The 17,471-nt window shown below is 41.3% G+C and overlaps 2 protein-coding genes across 6 annotated transcripts; one reads left to right on the top strand and one right to left on the bottom strand.

The window, feature by feature from the left end:
• The first annotated feature begins 5,773 nt into the window (after positions 1–5,773).
• Positions 5,774–8,105, top strand: ccl44 (chemokine (C-C motif) ligand 44). Of its 2 annotated transcripts, XM_034293782.1 has the most exons (5): positions 5,774–5,900; positions 6,542–6,671; positions 6,961–7,108; positions 7,276–7,354; positions 7,731–8,105. In XM_034293782.1, exons 1-4 carry the CDS (start codon positions 5,837–5,839, stop codon positions 7,312–7,314), a joined length of 381 nt encoding a protein of 126 aa, XP_034149673.1. In that variant the 5' UTR covers positions 5,774–5,836; the 3' UTR covers positions 7,315–7,354; positions 7,731–8,105. The 2 variants fall into 2 exon arrangements, with proteins under 2 accessions (XP_034149673.1, XP_034149672.1); XM_034293781.1 differs by having other exon boundaries at positions 7,276–8,105.
• Positions 8,106–9,526: 1,421 nt separating this feature from the next.
• On the bottom strand, positions 9,527–16,718 carry slc1a6 (solute carrier family 1 member 6). Of its 4 annotated transcripts, none has more exons than XM_034293777.1 (12): positions 16,697–16,718; positions 14,133–14,396; positions 13,758–13,895; positions 13,228–13,435; positions 13,071–13,113; positions 12,823–12,951; positions 12,511–12,695; positions 11,964–12,197; positions 11,547–11,741; positions 11,115–11,249; positions 10,543–10,783; positions 9,527–10,452 (listed from the first exon to the last, which is right to left on the bottom strand). In XM_034293777.1, exons 2-11 carry the CDS (start codon positions 14,350–14,352, stop codon positions 10,585–10,587), a joined length of 1,686 nt encoding a protein of 561 aa, XP_034149668.1. In that variant the 5' UTR covers positions 14,353–14,396; positions 16,697–16,718; the 3' UTR covers positions 9,527–10,452; positions 10,543–10,584. The 4 variants fall into 4 exon arrangements, with proteins under 4 accessions (XP_034149668.1, XP_034149669.1, XP_010869827.1 ...); XM_034293778.1 differs by having other exon boundaries at positions 14,133–14,372; positions 16,697–16,712; XM_010871525.3 differs by lacking the exon at positions 16,697–16,718 and adding an exon at positions 16,058–16,220 and having other exon boundaries at positions 14,133–14,372.
• Between the last annotated feature and the right edge of the window lie 753 nt (positions 16,719–17,471).

Below are 17,471 nucleotides of genomic sequence, written 5' to 3'. Positions count from 1 at the left end.
TTTAATGACCCCAGCTGTTTCTAACAACTACACACTTTAATAAAATGTTTTAACTATTTCTGATATATCTTTAACAACACTCATTTGGGAACTGGGGAGACCAATTGCTGTCATTTTGAAAGTAAAGTGTTTTCCCATTCTTGCTTGATATAGGATTGTAGCTGCTCAACAGTTTGTGGTCTCCTTTGTCTTATTTTTCATTTCATAAAGCGGCAAATGTTTTCAACAGGGCACAGGTCTGGACTGCAGGCAGGCCTGTTTAACACCCGGACTCTTTTACTACAGAGCCATGCTGTTGTAATACATAAAGAATGTGGTTTGGCATTGTCCTGCTGAAATAAGCAAGTCCTTCCCTGAAAAAGACGTCATCTGGACGGCAGCCTATGTTGCTCCAAATCCCATGCCGTGTTGTCCACTACAGAATCACGTCTGTTTTTAATGCAGCGCTGCCTGAGGGCCCGAAGATCACGGCCATCCAATATTGGTTTTCAGCTTTGTCCCTTGCGTATAGAGATTTCTCCGTATTCTCTGAATCTTCTAATTATATTATGTACTGCAGTTGATTAGTTCCCCAAACTCTTTGCAGTTTTACCTAGAGAAACGTTATTAAATTGTTGCACTATTTGCGTGCGCACTATTTTGTGTGTACCCTTCCCCATCTTCTGAAAGACTCATCCTCTCTGGGATGCTCTTTTTATACTCAATCATGTAAATTGAACTGTTGCCAATTAGCTTCATTAGTTGTGAGATGCTCCACCAGGTTTTCTTTAGCATTGCACAACTTTTCCAGTCTTTTGTTGCCCCTGTCCCAGCTTTTTCGAAACGTGTTGCTGGCATTCATTTCAAAGTGGGCATATATTTGTCAATAATCTAACATTATACACAGCATCCCAACTTTTTTGAAAAGGGGTTGTATATTTCCTAGAACTAATAAACTGGTATTATTTAGTAAAATCTCCTCTACTGTCTCGAATGTGTGTTCCTCTTGCAGGTTTTGTTAAACGTGCCCGTTTTGGAACAGTGTTCCGTTTCCTCACTAAGCAGAGTCAAGACAATTGAGTTTTGCAATGATTTAAAAAAAATGGCTGTGTATGTTTAATCAAACACGTTCTGGTTTAGTGTTACAGTACATAACGAAACAAAGCAGTATGAACCCAGTTTTGTTTGAACATTGCCTGCAAAGAGTTACAATCTACTCCCACCAGAAGAATTCTAGGCAGTATAGCAAATGCAGTGGCTTTTCTATGATAAGATACAATCGCTGCATCTTGCATTGATGGATGAAGTTTTATTTCCATAGTAAATTAAGGCAGTTCATTAGGGATCTCTTTAATGTCGTTCCATCATGCCTTTAAGGATTTGTTGGCTAGGTAGACTTGACACACCAGACCAAGGTTATGAAGTGCACCCTAAGTAATGAGTCCCACAGATAATGGTTTCCTATAGATAGTGAGATGGATGACTTTACTCTTATATTGTCATACACCATGTCTGCTCATGTCCAAAGGAGAAATTAAGCTTTGCGCTTCAACGCTTTTAGCTGTGGCGGAAATTGACCCTGCTGTAGTTTTTGCACTTTAAAGTCATTGTTATTTCAAAATGTGAGGATTGGTGAGGCTTATCTAACAGAAATCTGGTAAATGTATAGGTTGTTTACTGGTATTTGTGATTGACGTGACATCCTGGAAATGTTTGGGGAAAAGATGTAATATAGTACTTTTCTATGCTTACCTTAAAAATAAAAATCCCTCAGAAGCTTGTGTAATCTTATTTATGATTAAGCTCCTGCTCCACCACAACTCCCAGCAGATACGGGACAGTTGATGAGGAGATATGTGTCCTCAAAAGCCCATCCAAGTCGGTAGAACATGACAATTCAAGGCAACCGTATTACATTAGTAACCCCCCAAACCCGGCCCGGTGCTGTTCCATTGCACCATGCTCCACAGGACCTTTGTTAGTACATACCTTTGTAAAGCGAATAAGAACCCTGGCTTTGTAGACAGGATTCTGTTACGTTAGCTTAGTAACCATGTGACACAGCGTTACAGTCAGAATGCAATTGGTCAATAGTCTCATCCGTTCATTGACCAATGAGATATCCCTCTCCTTATTTAAAGTATATCTTTGTGAGCATGTTGACAACAATTCTCACTGTAAGTTTGGAGCCATGAGCATCTTTTCATTATATAGAATCACTGACCTAGTAAAGGGATAATTAGTTGACAAGATGATATATATATAGCTGATGTCCCTGATGAGATTTCTGAGAACCACTCTATAATGTAGCAGTTTATAGAGTTTATAGGCCTACCTCAACTATCTTTGTAACAGCACCAGTACCTTCCACTCATTTTGTGTGTGTGTGTGTGTGTTTGTATGAACTTTTCAGGCCATTCACACACATCCAGAGGAACATCTTTTGTAAATACAGTGGGGAGAACAAGTATTTGATACACTGCCAATTTTGCAGGTTTTCCTACTTACAAAGCATGTAGGGGTCTGTAATTTTTATCATAGGTACACTCCACACACTCAATCAAACAGACACCAACCACTCCACAATGGCCAAGACCAGAGAGCTGTGTAAGGACATCAGGGATAATATTGTAGACCTGCACAAGGCTGGGATGGGCTACAGGACAATAGGCAAGCAGCTTGGTGAGAAGGCAAGAACTGTTGGTGCAATTATTAGAAAATTGAAGAAGTTCCCCTCGGTTCTCCCTGGGTCTGGGGCTCCATGCAAGATCTCACCTCGTGGGGCATCCATGATCATGAGGAAGGTGAGGGATCAGCACAGCACTACACGGCAGAGCACTGAAGATGGGTTGTGGCTGGGTCTTCCAGCATGACAACAACCCGAAACACACAGCCAGGGCAACTAAGGAGTGGCTCCGTAAGAAGCATCTCAAGGTCCTGGAGTGGCCTAGCCAGTCTCCAGACCTGAACCCAATAGAAAATCTTTGGAGGGAGCTGAAAGTCCGTATTGCCCAGCGACTGCCCCGAAACCTGAAGGATCTGGAGAAGGTCTGTATGGAGGAGTCAAGAACTACAGGAAACGCATGATCTCTGTAATTGCAAAGAAAGGTTTCTGTACCAAATATTAAGTTCTGCTTTTCTGATGTATCAAATACTTATGTCTTGCAATACAATGCTAAATAATTAATAAAAAATCATAAAATGTGACTTTCTGGATTTTTGTTTTAGATTCCGTCACTCACAGTTGAAGACTACCCATGATAAAAATGACAGACTTCTACATGCTTTGTAAGTGGGAAAACCTGCAAAACCTGCAAAATCAAATACTTGTTCTCCCCACTGTAAGTGCACATACAGGTTAATGAAATTATCACTCTTCAATCATCATAAGGTTAGTCGCCAATGTCCTAAGACATGACCACCCATTCATTCACGGCATTCCAGACATTCCATCCCAATGTTATGTGCATGTAAATGATACATACCTGAACATCTCCCCCGAAACCTAACCTAACAAAACGAACATCCCTTTTGGCTAACATTCCTGGTTATTTGACAAAAGCAGAAGAAAATAATTTGGAAAATATTTAAATCCCACCCAAAAATAATAATATGGAAAAAAATTGAAATCTCACCCCAAAAATAATTGTGAACTAGCCAAAAAGTGTACATACCTAAAAATGGTTTTAGATAACAACACCATTTCCGCTGAAATCTTATTTCCATTGTTGTCCTCCAAATGGGGCCTGGGCCACAGCTGTTTCTGACCTTGCCCAACAACCACCTAAAACATACATATCTCTTCTCCACCTCTTCTAATAGGTTTAGTCGATTTCATAGATTTAGTCGTTTGTGTCTAGAATACTTTTACAGTGATCTCTTAATCGCCCCAAAGATATGCAGGAAATGTGCTTGGCTCAGCAGTAGACTGAAGTAATGGGCAAGGTATGTTTTTGCAGCTGAAAGATTCCAACCTGATTTCTTGAGGGTTGAATTCTTACAGGCTGCCTCTCCTTTTCTCTACCTACCTCACCCCTTCAACTCCCAGACTGCATATTTTAACTTCCAGGGCTCAGCTACGAACAGAGTCAGATATTAGGGATTCCGCTGTGACTTTGGTAGTCTAATTAAATGCTGCTATCTAAAGCCTGTTGTCCAGGGATAATCATTTACCCCCTATTTGCAGCATTCCACAAAATGTGTGCCTTTTGGATGGTATTTTAAGGAGAAATTGTACACCAATAACAAATTGAAAAGCCCGTTATTAATTGAATTGTCCTTGAACACTGTCCACTTTGGGGATTCAATAGATCAGATTTTTAATATGATTGAAGAAATCCTCCCTTAAAATAACAAATCTGTGATAATTTGGGTTTTCCTGTAGATTTATTGAAGGTATGTAGGTTTGACTTTGTATAAAAAAAATATATCAACATTAATTTTCAAACCCTGTTAATTTAAATTAATTGATTAAATGTTTATTTACTTGGTAAGGGTGGTTTCTGACACAAAGGGGAGTGTCCTAGAGACATCTGACCTATGAGAGTAGATGGTCTTGGTCCCAAAAACACCAATCTGTGTTTTGGACACACATCATCTTCATACAAGTCCGAGCCAATCAACCGTCACCACCCAAACCAGCATTGGCTTTGTTTTTATTTCCTCTAATGACATAAAATATGCTATATTTCTTATATTAGCCTGTTCCCCATTCTGGTCCTAAAGGCTAGCAGAACCCACTAATACCCACAACCTCTGATATTAAAGATACACTTGGGGATTTTTCACCACTCGTTGTAAAGGTGGCACTACCCAGTCAAAAGGGGTTCCTGAAAATTGTCTACTGTGTAATGCATGTGCTGATGTGTGCACCATATCATCAAAAGCACTCACTTTCAAACTAGAAATCGAATGGCCAATTGAGCTATTATGGTGGTCCTACTTACAGATTGTGCACGTATAAAAACATATTGCATATCAAGCCCAGAAGGAAATATGTTGTTAATTGCAAAAGTTCCGGACTGCATCTTTAAGTGTGTTATTTCATGGGGGAGATGACTTGAACCTGGGTCCCTGCTTTTGACTTTTAGCCCCGGAGAGTTCCCACCCCCTTGATAATGTCCTTGTTATACTGAGGATCGCCACCCAGGCTCTTGTTAATGTAAAGTTGCACTGTGGTCTGGCAGATCAGTCTCTGCTGTCCCTTAATCTTGTGATCTATCCTGTGGTAGAGAGAGGGCCATCGTGTAAAAGCCTGACTATACTGACGTCTGCCTTTTAACGTCCTTCAACACAACATGCCGTGTAATTAAGTACTGTAGCATAGAGAAGCAGATGCACGTAAATACTGTGTTTCCTCTTGGTAAAGAGATCCTGCTGATGTTCCTGATCCTGCTTAACTCACTTTGATGGGAAATGTTTATAATCTAACCATAGACAAGCTAAATCCTTGTATTACAATACACATTAGTTTACATGTGGAGTGTCACAGGCTTTGCTGTTTTCCCTGCATTGAGTCCAACTGTCATGAGGTACAGTAGCTGCCGGAAGGATGGCAGAGAACTTCTGTGACTGCGTTAAAGAACACAGTGAACCCACATTATTTTAAGAGCCTGTTTTGTGAATGCTCCTTTGAAGAGGTAGAAAGACATTGAAACGAACATAGTGATTGGGGCATTCGAAGATGGGGGGGGGGGGGGCTGTGGGGGGGGGGGGCTGAAGGTTAGGGAGGGTGTGGGTGTGTATCTGTGTGTCTAAGGGAAGGAGGGAGGGAGCGAAAAGGAGGGAGGGAGAAATATAAGAGACCTAGCCATAGAGGGAAGGTAACACAGCGGATTACTTCCCTGCCAGGCTCACCATGTTTCTGGTACACACTGTGACTGTTATTTCTGTGACTGTGGCTCTCCTGCGCTCGGTGGAAGGTAAGATACCGTAACACCCAGACTCTGTCGTTTAGCAGCATGCACCCTGCTGGGAGACCGTTATGCAGGGAAGCGATGGCGAAGGAGATGAAGCAAGGAGACAGACAGTGAGAGAGAGAGAGAGAGAGAGAGACACAGCAGCAGGGACAGCTATGGATGTGGACAGCTATGGATGTAAACAGATGGCTGGGAATTGTGGAAAGCGATTTCACACTGACACATTGAAAGCTGATAACATGCAAAAATAATTCATTTGTCATGTAGTCACAGTACCACTGGCATTATAACACCTTACGAGGGATCATGGGATGTTCTAATTACTCTTGCGTGTATAGGACGTGTGAAGTTCTCTCTGTCTGTATGCAAGATTACACATAACAAGAAGAATTCTTACGTATAATAACCGAGGATTGTCAAACTGTATTGTATATAACTATACAGTGTAATTAAATGGCTTACAGCCCAACTAAAATATTTGTTATATGAGCTCATATATTAATCAAAATAACCTCCTTACAAGCCAATAACAATCAGCCTTTATTCACTTAAGTGTGCTTTGCGGAGTTTGAAACATTGTACGGTGATCCGCCTCTTGTTCAGTCTCTCCCCTCCCTCCCCCATCTCCCACTTTTCTTTTTCAGGTAAGGGTGTACAGATGCAGAGAGACGTTCAGTGCTGTATGCAGTACTCACAGGGGAAAGTGCGCACCAAAGACGTCCTGAGGTTTGAAATGCAAACGGAGGGGCCAGACTGCAGCATACAAGCCATTATGCAAGTATTCCAACTATCCCAAAGCAACTCGCAGACATGGAAAATATGTCTCTCAGAGCTGTGAGGTATAGTCATCTATGCAGGTCATGTTGTTATGGCTCAGAATCTGCTGTAATGTCAAGGATATGAAGAAGGAAATATGCGGGAATTAGAAGCCACAAAAAAGATGCTTTGCTTGCCAACTTCGTTAAAGCTTTGGTTCAGACAAGGCTTTTTCGAAACCATGCTCTATGTTTCATTTGGGATTTGAAAGAGTAAATGTTCCGTCTCTGTTGTGTTGTGGCTGCAGACTGTACACCAAGAAGGCAGTAAAGTGTGCTGACCCCAGAGACAGAAAGGTCAAGAGGTTACTGAGGAAGCTGCTGGAGAGACAGAGGACCAAGGCTCATAGGACTCTGTGGCTCCATCCTTATGGCAACCTGCCAGTCATGTCGGAGGTGGGAAATGTGCACTGTGTGTATACATATATACTACATTAAGACACTGCACAAAAATCCTTACGCTGGGAGTGACTGAATTATGTCTATACATCCAAAGTTCCTTATTATGAATTATAAATTGAAGAGACTGTACAGTTTTTAACTTCCATTTTCTTTTCTCTCAGGACAAGAAGGATGGGTGTGATGTTCTCCATGTGGAATGAGTGTGACATTTCTGTTACCACATGAGAATTATTTTCATAGGTGACGGCACTTCATGTTTTTATTCCAGCAATATTGTACTATAATGCTGATGTGATGACTAAGTAACTGGAATTTATGGTGCACTTAAAAATGCACTTCAGATTTGTTTTTTTTAACCAGTGTGAAAGTGGTCCTTTGAGACAAAATGGGTACCTGTTTTTTGTGTACCATCATCCAATTGTGATTACATCACCCATTTCATATGGTATGTAATTTGTTGCAATTAATGACTCCAATTCATAACATATCATACAAATCTGGTGTGACAAAGACACTGGAATGCACCTTGAATACTGTACATTGCCCTTTGGGAGTCTTTTATAAAAGTTAACTGAAGATTTATAAAAATTAACTGAACTCTCTCTCGTCATTGTAGGCCAAATAAACTTCCAGAGGCTTGTCATCCTAACTCAGCCAAGCTTGTTGACTCTCCAGTCGTCTTGTGTCACTATCTATCTGCCTGGGAGTGTCTAGTGGCTGAGCTTTCATTGCCATACAGTCAAGAGTCCATGAGAGGTTTTGATAAATAGCTAAATGTCTTTTACACTGACTGTCGCTGACTATGCCAAAGTATTTGCCAAGTATTTCTGATTACTTTCTATTCCAAGAAACCGTCCTTCAACATCTATTTATGGCTGTTTGTCTTCATTGAAGGCTTGTTCGTGCCTGAATCACTATGTAATGTAGAAAGATGCACTGTATGTTTAAACACATCTAAAATTGATCTTTTATAAATAACCTGAATTAATGAGATTTTCCTCCTTGTCTTATTGCAACCTAAATTCTACTATATTCCTCTAATAATGAAGGCGTAGTTCTAACATTTGAAGCAGAACTTATGATTGTGTTAATAGTTTGCAACCAAACAGTTCACCAGCCCAGAGAATGGCAGTCTGTAGCTTAACAAACAAAGGTGCTGTTGGTTCCTCTCTAGGTGAGGCCACATGCTGCTTCTGTTTACTGGCTCTGGGAGGGTGCACTCTGTTTGATGTTCCCAGATAAAATGTGATTAATGCTTCCCATAGCGTTAATCTCCTGGCCCAACACTGTTTGAGATGCCCCAAGCTGCTCTAGCACTCCATTTGACAGTTCATTATTTTCAGAGAAGACAGTTTGATACTATATCACTACCAATGAGGTTAAGACTACAACGCTGGCAACAATGGGGAGGCTTTATCCAATGAGAGGCAATACTGGAAATGTTACGCCAGCTGGAATGTAGTGCAGGTGTTCCAGTTCTGTAGTTTCGACTCGTTGTGAGGAAGACGAACCCATGCAGACTCCATCCAAATACTACCCACCAGGGGTAGCAATATGCTGTGAGCTTCAGACTTTAGATAATGTCATGCTACAAGACTACTCAAACCAATCAAACCAACAGGAGGATAGCACCATCTCCTGGGGAGTCTCGCTCCATCTCTATCAACCAAACACATTACACCCTTGTGATATAATTCCTGAGACATATTTGTTGCCACTTCACATTCTTCAATCAAAATACTGATATGAGACTTCCCCAAAAATAATGAATAGATTTACAATTTAATAGGTAAAACAAGAGGAACAAATTTATTACAACACTATGCACACAAAAACAATTCATAAATATATATATATATATATATATATATATATGTGTGTGTGTCAACTTGGAAAGTATGACTTTTTTCCACCAACAATCATCCTAATTGCCTTTAAAGTATGTATGTGTAGGCATATACGTATATACATTTATACTGCTTCAGGAATCGGACAAATAAAAGAAAAAGTCTACAAATATCTGCCTCCACTGAGGGTTGTAGTGTGTTCAACCTCTAAGTTAAAAAAAAAAGGTACATTTACATTTTAGATATCAAACCATAGCAACATTGGGGGAAAAAATATCAAGTAATGCAGTAGGCTATGTAACATCCTTTTGTCTTGATTCTTCATCTTTACAATGAACAGGAACATACCAGAAACAACCCCGATTTGATCAACACTTCTATACAGTAATACTTTTACATACTAGTACCAAAATATGTTCAGTTAAGAAACACAAGTTAACACTAAAAATGTATCTCTGTTTACCATACAGCTCCAGAATGTCGAAAAGGAAGGTTTTGAATGAGGAACAGAAGGGATAAAATTAAGAGACCACTGCAAATTGAACGCTTCTGTTCCTCACTCAAAACTTTCCTTTTCAACTTTTTTGGAAAGGAAAGAAAAAGGTGCAGTGGTCTCGTAATTTTTTCTGGAGCTGTATTTTAACAGCCCACATTTAACCTCATTAAGTAATAGAAATCACCCAAGTGTAAAATATGATTACAGATATCAGTACAAATATATATTGTATACATTCAAATCGATGCAATTACCAGAGATCAAGCAAACTACATTATATCAAAACTGATGTATATACCTAGAAAATCACTGTTTATTTTTGTTCAAAACTGTAGAAAAGTTCTTATCAAGGTTTGTTGAATTGACAATATGGTAAACATAAAAAAAAACATATGTTTGGGGCATAAAATGAAATGTCTTAAGAGAATATACACATTAACTATGAGGTAGATTCACAATAGAAACAACAACAACCACCAACTACAGAAGTGCCACTGATACTGCTAAAAAATTCCAAATGCATGATGCCAGAAATACTAAAAGTACTGAAATAAGATTTTTTTTTTCATTAAGCCATGCAACAAAACCAGCTTATTAATTGTAAGTATACAAACTGACTTTCCATTTATTTGTTTTTGTTACGGAAAATGTATCCAATAGTGAATACAGAGTCTACAGTCTATGGTGGTCGCCGCTTTCATTTGCACTGATATAAAAACAGTATACAGTATTAGTCAAAAGTGTAGATACCCTATTCCATTCAAGTGAATGGGTAAGTGTGTCCAAACTTTTGACTGGTATCAAAGGTGAAAGAAATATGGTGGTCAAATATCCACAGTGAATTGGATTTCACTTTTCTAGTTCTTTCATATCAGCGTCCTCTAGACAAATGAGATACATCCATGAACTTAGCTTAGCACTGAAATAACCAAACGAGTTGTTGATATGATTGAGGGTTTCAAAACCCTTGTCCGGTCCATACAGGGTTTGCAGATCTGAAATTAAAACAATAGGCATAAGCAATATGTTAATGGCTCCACCTAATAATGTAATAGTTAAATAATAATTTTACCCATATTGCTCACCAGTTCTTCCATATCTACAAACAATGAAACCTGTTCTGGTAACTACATGGGCGTTTCGCTGTTGCGGTGCTTTACAGAGTCGTTCTCCTGGCAGATGAGCTGGTAGGGCTTCTCGTTCTCCTCGATCACGGAGTTGCCCACCTCAACATCTTGACTCTGCAGTTCCTGGCGAGACAAATGCTCCACAATGCCTGCCCCCACAGAGTCCCCCAGAACATTGGTGGTGGTCCTCAGGCGGTCCCTGCACAGGTAAATCCGCCATTACCATCAAGCGTTAGGTAGTACACAAACACACTCACTCATGGCGTCAACCTCTCTGCATGGCAACAATGAAAACATAAGGCAATCCTTCGGGTAATTCTCCCACAAGCTATCCAGCCACAATTTTTGGCGAAAGGAATTACAACTTGTGTGTAAATCAAGCTATACAGGAAGGCACCTAACACAAGACCATGCGACAATATTAGAGAGGTGTAGTTGAATAATGAATTATGCATTGGTAACCTTTCAGAGGAATCTGTTCCCTGTCCTAGAGGGGCGACAGCCTCAGAGTGACATTTAGGCAGACTTACAGGAACCAATCCACAGCGATGATCAATGTTATGTCCTCCGTAGGCAGTCCGACCGATGTCAATACAATCACCATGGTAACCAGACCAGCCTGTGGGATGCCTGCTGCTCCGATGCTTGCAGCTGTTGCTGTGATACTGGGGAGGGGGTGACAGCACCATTAAACAGGAGAGACCAACACATTGCATTAAGTTAGGACCAGGGGGGAATATGGATGTGTTGTCAGAACAACACTGTAAATCAACACTCCACGTCTTGGGTAACGTAAAGTGAAGGCGGCCTATAACATATCTTATCAACACCAGAAAAATCTGTGGTGTCATTGTCTTCATTGATGTGGATATTAGTGTTTCATAGTAAGATTACTTCAAGTGAAAAAGATCTAATTTACATTGACAGCATTGTTGATTATCAGGCAGTGTCTTTAGACTGACCTGATGGTGAGAATCTGGCCAAAGTTGAGTTCCATATCATTGACTTGGGCAATAAAGATGGCTGCCACAGCCTCATAGAGAGCAGTACCATCCATGTTGATGGTGGCGCCCACAGGAAGAACGAAGCGCGTCACTCTCTTGTCAACACGGTTGTTCTCCTCCAAACACCGGAAGGTGATTGGCAGAGTAGCAGAACTGCAACATGAAAGGCAGAGAAAAGGACGTTGTGAGATCACAATAGTCCGAACAAAAATGCCAGGATGCTCCATGGAATTTTTATTTGTTACATCTGACAGTGAATCACACAGTCACCTAGACTAAGTGCCTAAAACTGTTCCTACATCAGTTCATGGACCCAGCTAGAGAATGCCTTTGGGACAGTTAATTAGCTGCATCTGAATCAGTTTCTACACACACCTGGATGATGTCCCTAGGGCAGTGATGAGGGCCTGCAGCAGTCCAGCGATGAAGGTATATGGGTTCTTTCTGGTGACCAGGAAGTAAAGCAGGGGCAGGACAAACAGGCCATGGATGAGTAGACCCACGATGACAGAAACAGTGTACATCCCCAGTTGACCTCCAACCTCGGCCAGGTTCTTCATCTCCACGATCTTACCCGCTATCAGGAACAGAATGCCAACTGGAGCATACCTGATGGAGAGAGAGAGTAGAAAGGGAGAGGAATGGAGTCTTGTAGACATGTGCATCACATAACTGATACCATAGAGTTTGTCTGTACTGGAATATAATGTGTGGGATAACTAACAGGTCCGGTGATTGGGTTTTCTGTCACTGCATATTGATTCTAATGAGTCAGGGGCCATTCTAAAATTTGACTAATTCTGTTTCAGTTCCCCGTTACCCGGGATTAGGCTAGCCCACACTCAACGCATTCCACCACAAGCAACTTTGAGAAACATGCGTGAAGCCAGATAAAAGTACATTAACCAGTCTGATTACTGACCAGATGATGATCGCCACAAGGCGCATGATGGCTTCATTGAGGCAGTCGAAGAAGTCCCTGAGGGCCTGTCCCTGCTGCTTCATGCTGCCGATGACCAGGCCAAAGCACATAGAGAACACCACCAGCCCCAGGGCGTTCACCCCATTAGAGGACCCCGACACCGGGATCAACTCTACAACGGTCTCCTTGAGCCGGAGCAGAACAGACACCATTCAGGAGACGGACCTTCACAGTGTATACAGTGTGTACTTCTTAAATGCATTGTGAGCTGATTACACAGACATCCAACAGCAACGTGTTTCACCCACCCACCTGGACGGTCTGCAGCACTCTGCTAATGTTAGCAGCCAGGGCAACCTCAGAGGCATTGAAGGAGTCAGTCAGGTTGAGGGCAAAAGTCACATTCTTGGTGTGGATGGTTTTCTTGTAAACCGTTTTGTACTGCGGGAAAGACAGTTCATAATTGTAGCAGTGAACAGTGTCACTTGTGAGTATTCATGTTCACACACTGTTTTGAAAATCAGAAGCACAATCAATTATGTCAGAGTGAACTCCCATACCTGCTTGAAACAGGCTTCCACCAAATTAGGAGGGAACATGTTCCTAAAAGATAACCAATGGTGACGTTTAATTCCATCATCTACTATCACATTGAACAATTGCAGATCATGTCCCCTGTTAACTTACTGTCCTTCGGATCACACAACCAGTACTCACCTGATGAGGTCCAGGAAGGCGTCCGCTGCTTGTACTGGCTCTATGGTACCACTAGAGGCCACTGGGCTGTCTCTGTGTCCTTTTCCTGGTTTTAAGACCATCACAATGACAATGCCAATGAAGACAGCAATCAGAGTGGTCACCATGTAATAGACCACAGCCCGCATACCCATCTTCCCAGACGCTTTGTTGTCGAGAGAGGAAATGCCTACAACACAAGAAAAAGTGGTAGAACTACTCATGAACACGCTACCCTGAAAACAAAAATGAGTTCGTTAGGACATCCCTGGAACGTCGTTAGGACATCCCAAGGTCTTCTGGACCTTGTTCGTTTTTTATTCACTTCAACAAGACCACTACTGGAATTTGAAACTCAAAACATCAAGAAGCATGGAAAAAGATTAGGAATAGCTTGCAGGAGGGATGAGAGAACCTCACAACATGTCAATCATTTTGAGTCTAAGAAAAGCAATAAAGACAAACATTTGTTTTTATTATCCTGATAAAGCAGAACCTCGGTGGCCAGCTACCTGTGACCAAGCTGGAGACAATGAGAGGCAGAACCAGCATCTGCAACATCCTCATCAGCAGCTCTCCAGGGAAGGCAAAGTATCTGATCTCCCTGATGGTTAGATTGTGGGGCCGCAGGGCGAAGCCTAACAAAACACCTGGACACACACACACACACAAAGACATGTTATGAAGGCTGAGGTATTTCAAGTATTCTTTTTACTAAGTAGTGGGGGGAAGATTCTCCTATTTATTGCAATTACAATAATCTTTTAAAAACACAAATTGTATTACTTTTTAACAAACCGTCAACAAGCAAACCACTCCAATAGCCGTGATCCCTAACCTCTACCATAAACCGAGAAAGACAGTGTGACATCAACAATTCCACTTACCCAGGGCCACGGCTGCGATGGTGAGGAGGACAAAGAGGTTGTGCCTCAGGAAGCCCTTGACATTCTCCTTATTGATGGAGCTCATCCTGTCCTTGGTGTGGTTTGCTCTCTCCTGCATGGTCCTACGTAGCCGCCAACAGAGGTCTCGTTTAGGGAGGGGTGGCTTGTCAGTGTCCTCGTTTAGGAAAAGGCTGGCGGAGTTGGGGGGCTTCTCATTCATAATCAGCTCCAACACCTGGTCTAGGAGGCAGGTTTCGTGAGAAACTGGACGAGAGGAAATGGAGGAGACAACAGCAGTCTGTAATATTTGCTGTCAATAAAAATGATGTATCTCCATAGTCTCCCCCCACTTCTGCACACTGACTCTAAGAGACCAGAGGCCTCATGGAATGTCCTCCTATTCTGTCTTATTGGCCATTGATTCTTTGTTCATTGTTGTACTCCCAATGCAATCCATCCATTTCTGGTAGAGGGATGGATGACATTTAGTACAGCTCTATCACTCAGTTTGCCATCAGTAGCATAATACCCTCTCAGTACTATAGAAAACGGTGCTTGTGTTTTTATAAATCAATGACTCAAGCATTTCAAAGCCATCCATTGTGATACTTACTTTCATTAAACTCAAGAAGGCCATCTTTTATAAATATGAACTCGTGTTTTTACGCGCCCCACACAACTGTTGAATGGGGTTCAGTTGTACTCTAAGTACAGTAGGCTTAATGTATATGGGCATTGCCTGCATAGATAAGTGGTTAAAATGATGAATGGCTTGTTATGAACAATTTCACAAATCTATTAATTACAACTCCAAAACCATTACTGCTGCATATTCAGCTGTGTAAGCCCTGTCAATGAATGCTTCCAGAGAATTAAAAAGGCCAGATCCAAGCCAATTCACATAGCTGACCACAGGGAATTAACAACATCTTTGTCTTATAACATTCACTGTCCAGTAAAACCAAAAGGGAGCAAACAGCACACAGGCGACATCGTTGACCTGATAACGTTTCAACAACAATATATACTACTGTCCATGGATAGCCACACCGTTGGCGGCACTATGTGGCAACAGTATATTTATTTCAAATTTTAAAAAAATATTTCAATCTTGTGAACACACTGGCAGGTATTGCCAGTCCACTTTCAGATGCCCGGCAGTATATTATTAAAGTTGCAAGCTTTTTTGACAGGAGGCACAGGTACTAGCTGTGTACTTCTCAGGGTGGATTGTGGCCAGCTCCTCTGTCTAGTTAAGTATGGAAAACATGGCTTAACATATTACAGACTAAATTAACCTCAAGCTTTTTTATGTAAATGTTGAAAATAAAGAAGTAATGAAGAAATCAAACGGCACAGTTTCTCTGAGACACAAGGTAGTACCATAAAATATGAACTGGTTCTTTTTAAGTACACAACCTAAACTCCCACTTGTGGACAGTTTTTTCATGCTGACTCAAGCTGTATTTAGTGTACTTTATTTAAGCAGTAAGACACAAGTGTGCATGATTTGGCTAACATGATATGGCTAAGAAAAAGGCATGACCCATCTCATTAAGTAGTGGTATATTGGCATTATATCACAAAACCTGAGATGCATTATTACTATCATAAACTGGATACAAGCGCAAATACTGTACTAAAGTGATGTCACATACAGTCCGTTGTATGACATAGCATTACTTTTTACTCCTCTAACTTGGTAACATGTTTATAAGCACAATAAGGCATTCCTTGGTTTTTGTTGTCCATTGCCAATACCACGGCTAAGAGCTGTGTCGAAGCACTCTGCGACGTGACTAATAACAGCTCTTAGCCGTAGTTCTTGCCTTATTGATTACATATAGCACAGCAATCAGCCAATCAGCATTCAGGATTCGAAGCATCCGGTTTATAATACTCTTTAAGCATTACAGCATACTCACCACTCATGATTTAGCTTGAGGCGTTGCTTCCAAATTATCCAAAGGATACAGTCTACTTGTCCTGACCATAGGCTGTGAGCCAGAGTGACTGAAGGTGACACTTTGCACATCACATAAGCAGGCTGACATGAAAAGGACCATCATCTGATCTGATCTGACCTTCACACACATGCCTGCTCTGCCCCCCCCCCCCCCCCCGCTTGCTATCGCACACACACACACACGCACAGAGGAACACTGCTAAAAGGGTCCGGGATGGTAGACCAACCACCTACAGCTAACCCCCACCCCCACCCAACACTTTCTGGTTCTATGTAGAGTAGATAATGTTTTACTTGCTGTACCTTATCACTCTACACTAGCAACTCCATGATTGGATGGAGAAGTGCATGTATTTCAACAGGGCATACACATTTAAATGGTAAAGAGGTGTACCAAGTATTAACAAATAAGTGGTCAGTTTTAGCTTTTCGAGGTGTTTCTCTTCTCAATGCTGAAGTACATGGCTGTTGTTACTGTCTTGATTTCTCGGACATCGACAACAAACCAGGAAAATAATTCAGTTTTAAGTGAATTGTCACCTGTCAATCTGATGAGTATTTAATTACTGTAAATACAAATATGCAACGAAATACATACCTCTTAAGCGTCCTCTTCTCACAGATTCTGGAACGTTTTCAGCTTGTCTGGAACGTTTTCAGGTGGTCCTTAACTGTACGATTATAATCTGAAAACACACGTCAATATTATAACTTGAGCTCAAGTTATAAAAGTTCCCACCTTTGATAAACTTGTGAAATCATGTATCGTTGAAGTGAGAGTGCATCTAGTAGCTTACAGGTGTTGCCTGGGATAGTTAACCTTTAATTTAAAATGAATACAATCCCCCAAAGTTGCATTTCCATACCTTCCTCAAGACGGTCCTTGAAGGGTATGGCTCATTCCTTTGCTCGCTTTCTACTCACACAACTGAAGTACAGTAGCAGTAGTAGCTATTCACATGACACGTAATTTCCATTTACTCTATGAGCGTGAGCGCTATTGCCCTCCGGCGCGATTGAAAAACGCCTCGATATTGACAAGCTAAGGTCTGCGTGGGAGGGAAGGATTCTTCTGGCGTGAAGAAAAGCCACCTGCTGCCCAACCGAATCGCGGAGCCCTTCTTTTAGTGGGTGGGTATAGAGTGGTTATGGCATTGTTAAGAGATTGTGCACTGCCTAGCCGCAATAATTGCTCTCGCAATTGAAGCCTTCATTTGCTGACATACAGGGATGATGTTATGGTTTAAATTATTTATTAAATTATATTTTATTTTGTTCCTTTGAAAACACGTTTGAATAGTTTTGGATACTGTGAACTTTGGAAGAGCGAGGTGAAAAGACATATGCGGTTCTCATTTCCATGACAACCGGCC

The sequence above is a fragment of the Esox lucius genome, chromosome 8, assembly GCF_011004845.1.
Source record: "Esox lucius isolate fEsoLuc1 chromosome 8, fEsoLuc1.pri, whole genome shotgun sequence".
In the NCBI taxonomy this organism is placed as follows: domain Eukaryota; kingdom Metazoa; phylum Chordata; class Actinopteri; order Esociformes; family Esocidae; genus Esox; species Esox lucius.
Note: the sequence above shows the minus strand (reverse complement) of the source record. Positions and strands in the feature narration are given on the sequence as shown.

Excerpts from the sequence above, each read along its gene's own strand:
- ccl44 (XM_034293782.1), top strand. The coding sequence starts at position 5,837 with ATGTTTCTGGTACACACTGTGACTGTTATTTCTGTGACTGTGGCTCTC. Across the intron at positions 5,901-6,541 it reads TCTCCTGCGCTCGGTGGAAG|GTAAGGGTGTACAGATGCAG; the intron begins GTAAGATACCGT and ends TTTCTTTTTCAG. Across the intron at positions 6,672-6,960 it reads TGCAGCATACAAGCCATTAT|ACTGTACACCAAGAAGGCAG; the intron begins GCAAGTATTCCA and ends TTGTGGCTGCAG.
- slc1a6 (XM_010871523.4), bottom strand. Across the intron at positions 13,896-14,132 it reads CATCGCAGCCGTGGCCCTGG|GTGTTTTGTTAGGCTTCGCC; the intron begins GTAAGTGGAATT and ends GTGTGTGTCCAG. Across the intron at positions 11,742-11,963 it reads GCCCTAGGGACATCATCCAG|TTCTGCTACTCTGCCAATCA; the intron begins GTGTGTGTAGAA and ends TTCATGTTGCAG.